The 8,763-nt window shown below is 59.6% G+C and overlaps 1 protein-coding gene across 1 annotated transcript; it reads right to left on the reverse strand.

Moving 5' to 3' along the window:
• Positions 1-830: 830 nt before the first annotated feature.
• On the reverse strand, positions 831-5,104 carry KLHDC7A (kelch domain containing 7A). Its single transcript, XM_059691025.1, has one exon. The coding sequence runs from the start codon at positions 4,809-4,811 to the stop codon at positions 2,433-2,435; it is 2,379 nt and encodes a 792-aa protein (XP_059547008.1). The 5' UTR covers positions 4,812-5,104; the 3' UTR covers positions 831-2,432.
• Between the last annotated feature and the right edge of the window lie 3,659 nt (positions 5,105-8,763).

Genomic DNA, 8,763 nt, shown 5'->3' on the forward strand with positions numbered 1-8,763 from the left:
CCCTTACTCCAACCCCCTATAAAACCCCTCTTCCCACAGGGCTAGCTCTCTCTGCCACTTGGCTTGTCGTTGCATCAGTGAGTGTGGTCGGGGAGCCGAGCTAGCTCGAATAAAGACTCTTTGCTTTTGCATTGGACTCGGCTGGCTCCCTGGTGGGCTTTTGGGGATCTTGAAATCTGGGCATAACAGGTGCTTTACACACATTCTCTTAGTTTTAACATCCACGATGGGCTGGCAGTGGCAAACCCATTCTACAGGTGTAGGTAATGAGGGTCAGTGTTTAAGAAGGGTTATTTGAGTTCCAAGTTCAAGGATAGAGTGTGATTGATTGGCGTGGGTGGAGAAGGGACTGGGGACAGCCCAGATGCCAACTGATGCCAGCTGGGCTCCAGTGCCCCCTGCGAGGGGAATGGAAAGACACCATGTTGGGAGTAGGCCCGGTTCCAGTGTGCTTTTAAGGCAACTGAGGGTCTTTGAACTTTGCCATGAAGGCAAGTTCTTTAGAACCCTCTGGGCCTCAGTTTTCTCACCTGTACAATGGGATTGTTGTGAGGGTCAGTGCGATGATATGCAGGAAGCATCTCGTCCAGCGCCTGCATGTGCAGTTCAGGGGCTCCCTCTTATGGCTCCAGGGACAACTCAGGGTGGGGCACCTGGCATGGCCCCTCCAGACAGTCTCCTTTCCGGCTGGGCATTGCCAAGGGCAGCCCTGCACCCTGCAGTCCGAGCGGGGCCCAGGCCCCAGCCCTGCTTTAACAACTCTGCTATTCTGGACACGACCTAGGCTGGGCTTTCTCTTGTAAATATTGATGAAGGCCCAGACAGAGAGGAACAGGAAAACAAGGGGCGTTTTATTTATGATGGAAAAAGAAACCAACAGAAAAAAAAATCTACAAGCCCAACGGGGGAGGCGGGTGGGGGAGGGATCTTAAATAAACCGTGGTGCAGCCAGTGGGTGGAATATTGTGCAACGATGGAAATGATGTTTACCGAGCGTTTGTAATAACACGGGAAAATGCTTATTGTCAAAAGTGAGGTGCCAAAAGGAAGCAGGACCGAATTGTAAATTCAGCATAATCACACCTAGGCCAGAATCAAGCCCGCCCGAAATCACACGCAGAAGGGACAGGCCGGAGAGACCCGCGTCGCAGCAGGGGTTCATTGGGGAAATTTTTTCATACTTTTCTCTCTTTTCCAATTTTTCTATAACGGCATGGTTGGCCTAATGTAAAAAGCAACCCAAACTTAACATTCTTTTTTTTTTTTTTTTCCCCTGAAGAAGAAAGAACTCTTATTGGAAAGCAGATGGCCCAGGGATAAGCTTTCTTTGACAAACAGGCCACTCTGAGGCTGAGGGCCGCAGGTGGGCAGACCCGCTACTCACCAAGGTCAGATGGAAACCCTTGACCCTGAGCCCATGGTGTCACGTGGGCCGCCTGACACCCAGCCACACACCTAGCCACGGCGGCCGGGATGTCCTGGTGATTATTTGGACTCTCCTCTCTGAATGTGCGAACACGGCTTTTCTCTTGGGAAAGCAGTTTCTACCCATGCAAGGAACCTCTCTTATAAATGTCAGCGGGACAGGATTCTCTCCGTTAGGTGAGGGGCTGCAGCAGAATAGCTGGGCTCCCAGATGGAGCTCCTAGGAGGCGGACCCGCCTCTCCCGCCCATGTGACAAAGGCTCCAGGTGCGAGGCCAGGCTTCCCGGGCCCTGAGCCACCATTGCAGGCCCCCGGATTTGCACTCAGGTCTCTGCTCAGTGTATCTGATCAGGAAGGCCTGCTCACACTATCCCGCTCGCCTGCTTAGCTGTCTCGGTGGCTCGAATCCGGCATGGCTTCTATTTACTTATGTATCTTTTTCAGAATTGCCCATTCTCCTGTCGGGCAGGCGCCTCCAGCACAGGAATAGTCCTGGCCTCTGCTTCTGTAACTGAACCTGACCATCATGCCCCCAGGTAGTCGTTGCAGGCCCCCTGAGCCCTCTCCTCCTATCTCGGTGGCCCAGCTCCAGAGAGAGGAGCACACCTGCTCTAGCCGGTAACGAGGCCCGGGCTCAGCTTGAGGGGTCACTGGGGGTCAACTGGCACCTGAATCGTGGTTGTGATAAAGCTGTGCCCCTAAAGTTTGCTAGGGTCCTGGAGCCCCCCCACCTCTATCCCCCCAATTCAGACTGGAAGCCATCCCGGGAGATGTGGCTGCCCTCAGCCCTGGAGCACCAGGCCCTCTAGCTCTATCTCACCATCGCCCTCTGCAGCCCGCTGGCACCAAAGCATCTGGGAGCCCAGCCACTGACAGAGGTAGGACTGGACTTCACCTTCTGCAGCCCAGCTCCTGGCCGCCTGGCCTCCCAGAAACGGCCCATGGAGCGGTGGGCAGGGGGTGCTCTTTGCCTCCGGCTTGGCAGGAGGAGCCCAGCAGAGGGGCAGCTAGACCCTGGTCTGAGGCACATGGAGGCTGGGCAAGGTCAGGACCGTGGGCAGGAGGGTGCCCTGCGGGGAGGGGAAGCTGCGCAGCTCCTTGGGCACAAACCTGGGCGAGATGTTGTCAGCCAGGAAGAGGAGCGTGCGCCGGCGCCCCACGCAGTAGACGAGGCCGCCCACCACGGCGCACTGGAAGGCATCCGGGTAGGGCGTCCGGTACGTGGCGCACTCGTACCAGAGACGGGCACTGGCGCTGCAGCGGTACACGCTGATGCCCAGGCTGCGGTTGAGGTCGAAGCGGTAGAGGAAGCCGTCGACCGCCACCATCTCGGCCGTGCGGTCCTTGCCGCCCCCCGTGGGCCCGACCTGCCAGCGCTGCTCCGGGGCCGAGAAGCGGAGCAGCAGGTAGCGCAGCGTGCCGCCCGTGACGAAGATGTCCCCGGCGCACGCCACGGCCGTGTGCGCCAGGGCGAAGGTGTCGTTGGGGAGGGGAGGGGCGAAGGCCCAGCGGTCCATGCGAGGGTCGTAGCGCTCCACTGTGTTCAGACACTCGCCCCCGATGGCGTACAGGTAGCCGTCCAGGGCCACCAGCCGGCAGTGCGGCCGGGCTTGGTTCAGCGGGCACACCTCGCTCCAGATGCCCGTCAGAGGGTTGTAGCAGAAGACCCGGCTGGAGGGCCGGCACCCGGACCCCTGGCACCCGGACACCACGAACACATAATTGAAGAGACTGCAGATGGCACAGCCGCGGGACACAGCCTCCGGGGGCAGAGGGGCCAGCAGGTGCCAGGCGTCCTGCTCATCGTCATAGCAACAGAGGCGGCCAGCGTCTTCCTGGGGGCACACGTCGGCCACCACCAGGTGCTTGCGGCCCCTGAGCCGCCTCTGGAGGACCAGGTCCCGCTCGGCCCCACTCAGGCGCCCGTAGATGTCCGGGCTGCGCAGGACCTGGAGGTAGTTGTCACTCATCACCTTGTAGGCAGCCTCCTTCAGCGCCTCCAGATTCTGCCTCTTGGCCAAGGTCAACACCTCATAGCAGTTGCCCAGGTCCAGGCGGACATCAGGGGCTGACCCTGGGGTGAGAGGGAGGTGGAAGAAGTTGGTCCTGGCCACGAGCTCCAGGTGGGGGTCCCCGCTGCTCCCGGCTGCGCTGGACTCCAGAGGCTCCTCGGATATGGGGGGGCTGGATGGGGCGGTCTGGTCTGTGCCGGATGGAGTGGGGCTCTCGAAACCATGGAGCTGCAGCTGGAACTCGGGGTTGTCCGCGATCTGAAGGAGGCTCTCCTTCCTGCTGAAGCCCCCCGTGGGGGGCAGCACCGGCTGGGGGGAGGCGGCTGGATCGGCTCCCCCTTCTCTGTCATCGTCAAGGCCTCTGGGGACTGTCCCTGTTCCCAGGGGGCCTGGCAGAGGAGGTGGCGCCTTCGCCAGGGCCGCGGTCCTGGGGGCCAGCCTGCCTCTGGAGGTGGCCTGGGAGGTAGATTCCACGTAGTACTCGTACACCTTGCCCTGCAGCCTGGGCCGCATCCCCGCCACCTTCTCCTGTAGGAGACTCTCCTCTACTCGAACCCGGGCCACCGAGGAGAAGGTGTAGGAGGCGTTGGTGGCCCCCTCCTGCTGATGCAGGGCCAGGCCCATGTTGGAGGCGGCCCGGAGGGCCCCCACCTCTTCCCTGCAGGCCTCCAGCACGTGGGTGAGGACCCAGCTCTGGCTCATTTCAGTCTTGCCTTCCCAGTGGGCCATCCAGGGCTGGAGGGGGGACGCCTGCTCCCCAGCCCCTGGCTGCTCAGGGAGCCCGCCGTCCTGCCACGGAGCTGGCCCACCCCCCACGCCGCTGCCGTCCACCGCAGCCAGGACAGCTGGGGAGCTTTTGGGTTCACTGCCCAGAGGGGGGCGGTGGGGCAGTTCGGGCTTACCGCCAGCAGCTGTTCCGGCGTCCTGGCCACCGCAGCGAGGAGGTGCCAGGCCGGACTCCAGGCACCGCCAACTCTCGTCCTCACCAGCTCCTTTCCTCTCAGGCTTCCAAGTCTCTCCGGCTTCCAAGTTGCTGGAAGGGGTTCCCAGGACCTGGGAGCCCCCCGGATTCTCCCAGCTGCCGCCCAACAGTACTCCAGGCCCCTTGTTTCCGCTCCGACATCTCAGGCCCCGATGGGGTGCCCCGGGAGCAGCCCCCTGGGCTTCCGGCTGCCCGGAGCCTTCTGCCTCCTCCTCGGCCTTGGCCTTGGTGCTCCTGCCCCACAGCGGGGCTCGGGCAGGCCTTGACTTGTACAGGCGGTAGGCTGCGGTCAGCAGGAGCAGGGTGGCCGCGGACAGCACCACCTTGCCCGTCAGCTGCATGTCCAAATGCCAGTCCTGGGCCGCAGCTCCTCCTCCTCCTTCAGGGAGCATGTTTCCCAAGCCAACCTGGGGCGGAGGAATGTCAAGAATCTGATTAATAATTGCCCAATGGGGGCCGGCTCCTGGTTCCTGCTGAGCTGAGCGGAGGGGGTTCGGGGCCGGCTCTGGCCAGCTGAGGAGTTGGAGCAAAGGTGACTTTGAGCTGGCAGAGGGCGGCCGAGCCCCGGCCGGCTGGCAGATCCCAGCGCTGGCCTCCTGGGATCCGGCAGTGCCTTCCCTGGGGGTGGGGTCTGCCCCGGGGCTGAACTTGTGATCAGCCACCTGAGCCCGCAGCAGCTGGCGGATGGATGTTGGGAGTGTCCCGCGGCTCATGGAGAGGGAGGAAGCTCTTGACCAAACATCACCCGATGCTAGCGACGCAGGGGGTTGGTCACTACTTGTGTGCGTGCTTTATTTTCTCTTTTGCAAATCAGCTGCGCTGGGAGGGCTGGGCGTGGCGAGTGTGGGGCAGGTGGAGCCTTGGCAGGTGTGGCAGGAGACCCGCCTGGGTCCATTTTCTCCTTCTTGGGGGCACCCTGGTTCTCACGGTGCAGGCGGGGTCTGCCGTGAGCAGCAGGGGAGGCTGAGCCTGGGACTGCCGCCAAGCCACCTGACCCGGCTCTTGATGCCTCTGCCCTCCTGAGAAAGCTCGGGAAACACATGTGGCATTCATGTCTGGGCCAGGACCAGGCGTGGGGCACAGTGTCACCCTCCAAACCGGACAGCCTTCCAGGAGGAGAGGCCGAGGGAGACTCTCCCACACCATCTCGCCAGGGCTGGGGGTTCCAGGTCCCGACTACCCGGCTCTGCCACTGACCAGCTGTGTGACGTTAGGTGTGTGACCTCACCTCTCTGGGCCTCAATGTCCTCATCTGAGAAATGGGGGCGACAGCACACCAACCTCCTCAGGTTCTGGTGAGAACAACTTGGGTTAATGGGTGGAAAGCCTCGTAGAAGCCCAGTCACTCTCAGCCATTCTTTCCCTCTCTTCTCTTCCTCCTCCTCCTCATCCGCGTCCTGTCACTCTATGAATCAGCATCCGCTGGACCTGCCGTGGCACAAATCTAATTGTGTCCCTCCGTAGACCGAGGTCCTCTCTGGGTCCCCAAAGGCCAGGGTAGGGAGCTCAAACCCGTGTTCCCCACAGGAGCCAGGCAGGTAAACCGAGGATTCACCCTTTGAGGGTGCCAGGCGGGCAGGCCCAGCACTGCCAGGCCCCACTGTTCAGAGATGCTTACTCTAGGCCAGAGGTTCTCAACCTTCTGGCCCTTTAAATACAGTTCCTCATGGTGTGACCCAACCATAAAATTATTTTCGTTGCTACTTCATAACTGTCATGTTGCTACTGTTATGAATCGTCATGTAAATATCTGATATGCAGCATGGTCTTAGGCGACCCCTGTGAAAGGGTTGTTCAACCGCCAAAGGGGTCGCGACCCACAGGTTGAGAACCGCTGCTCTAGGCAGCGATGCGATCAGTCGTGATTTCTAAATGATGGCAGCTAATAAAAAAATGAGAATAATCCCCACTCTGTGAGGAATTTATCTCTGAAGCCTTGACGGGGAGAAAATCCTGACCGATGCCTGTGTCCACAGCCCCTCACACTCCAGCCTCAGTTTACCCCCCCCTCCCCACCCAGTTCATCTCCTGTTGGCTGCCTCACGTGCCTGCTCTGGGCTGGGGCTCCGCCCAACCTCCTCTGCTGGCCCACATCCCTGCAGCCCTGCGGAGTCGACTCAAAGACTGTGCCTCCCATGCCTTCTTCCCGGTGAATCCACCTGCCCACCGTCATCTTCTCCTTCGTTGGGTCTCTTGTTCTTTGCTCCTCTTTTAGCCTCTATCATGGGCCGTGGGTCAAAGTGCATTCTGTTCTCAGGTTTCCAAGTCCCCGAGGCCGGTGTGGGGCCAGGTGCACTAGGGACAACAGCCCGTGTCTTACAGGCACCGCGACGGATGTGGGCGCGCGGGATGAGTCTCATCTCCTGCTCAGCGTTTGTTAAGAAAAGTACAATCATCACCCTGACTTTACAGCAGCTCCACGCTATGTCACTTTGCTTGTAAACAGACATAAGCCCCCAAGGGGCTTTCCTCTCTGTTTCCAGACCCCGGAGTTTTGCCGACCTGAATTCATCCAGCCGGCCTCCTCCCCTGCCCCACCCCGGGGACGGGCAGCAGGGTCCCTGTCTTCCCATCTCGGTCAAGGCAGTGATCCTGAATTCCACAGGCACTGAGCGGAGCATGTGTGTTAGAAAGTCAGCTTCCAAGCTCCACCCCTCCCCGCCCCTTACTGATTCAGGAGGTTGGGGGGGCCCCCAGGAAATCCCCATTTTTCAACAATCCTCTCTGGAGATTTCAGTGGGTCTCAGGCTGTAAACTAGGTCAGCGTTTCTACCCACCTGCTGAGAATTCCTCTTCGTCCTGAGTGGGGCGAGCAGTTACTCCCTAGATCACCAAGGTGAGTCCCAGGGAACAGTGGGGGGTGGGGGTGGGGTCGGGGGGAGCGGGGATGAAGTCCTGGGCACTTTGTATAAGTAAAGTAATTTCATTTCCCAGGAATCTGGAGAGGGGGTATTGTCAACAGGTGAGGAAACCGAGGCTCAGAGGGATGAGTCAATGGCACATGGGTGGTGAGTGGCAGGTCTTGATTTATAACCAGGCCTCTGTAGCTGCCTGGCCCATGTGTCTTCCCCTGGGAAGGAGAGGACCAGGTGTGAATGGCAGTAAGAAGGAGGTGTCCAGTGGTGGAGCCAGGGCTGTGGGGCTGATGTGGGGTAGGACAGCCAGTGGGACTCTCCTACCCGTGGAGGGGGAAGGACTTGTTGCACACCCCGTGGGTGTGTGGTGACCTCTCAGATGCCACCTGGTGAGCAGGGTCTGGGCCCCTTTGATGTGCGGTTTTCTACCCCATAAAGGCTCCACTGTGCCCTGGAGTGCTCTCCCTGCGGCTCCAGGGTAAACCGGTTGAGTCAGGCAATCACCCCTTCCAGGTGGAACCTGGGGCAGCAGGGAAAGGTGGGGGGACCGTGGGAACCATAGACTCAGGCTCAGCCCCAGGGGACTGATGTCCTGATCGGGGAGATGGCGCATGACCCCAAGCTATGATCAAGCCACAGTCTATCAGAAAGGAAAAATTAATGAGGCCAGGGGAGGGTTCTAGAAAGAGGTGCTTGGCATTGACTATCGATAAAGGAAGCAGGGGCATAGGCTGGTTGATGGCTTGAACCCATATTTACCGGATGAGTATCATGTACCAGGCCCTGTGCTGGGTGCAGTGACATAGGTTAAAGAAACATGCGCGGCCCAGCCAGCGTGGCTCAGTGGTTGAGCCTTGATCTATGAACCAGGAGGTCATGGTTCTATTCCCAGTCAGGGCACATGCCCAGGTTGTGGGCTCGATCCCCTGTAGGGGGTTGTGCAGGAGGCAGCCGATCAGCGATTCTCATCACTGATGTTCCTATCTCGCTCTCCCTCTCCCTTCCTCTCTGAAACCAATAAAAAGCAGTATCTATATATAAAAAGGAACACGGGTGGCCCCGGTGCCCATGGAGACTGCCCGACTTGGGGGCGGGGCGGGGGGAGAAGATGCTGAGTGAGGTGGTGAGTGTGACGATACTCCTGCTGGCTCGGCGCTTCCTGGGACCTTCCCTAGATCGAGGGCAGAAGTGACACCTGTGACACAGCTGAGCACAGAGGAGCCTTCATTAAAGGAGGCTTCCTGCTGTCCGCCCTCCGGTGCAGCTCTGAGAACACAGCCACCCGAGATTGTGTTAAAATGCAGGTTTTATTGTTATTCAAGTTCGGTGAGGCCACCACATCAGGAGATGAGTGCTCTTGAAAAGATAGTGTGTTACTCGCAGTTCCCATGAGTTCCCTCTTTTCCAACAGGCCACGCCAGACAGGGCCACACTGGGAAGCACCAGGGCCATAGGGATGCAGAGGGGGGAGGGGAAAGCGTAAAAGCCT

The sequence above is a fragment of the Myotis daubentonii genome, chromosome 3 (genome assembly GCF_963259705.1).
Source record: "Myotis daubentonii chromosome 3, mMyoDau2.1, whole genome shotgun sequence".
NCBI classification, from domain to species: Eukaryota; Metazoa; Chordata; class Mammalia; order Chiroptera; family Vespertilionidae; genus Myotis; species Myotis daubentonii.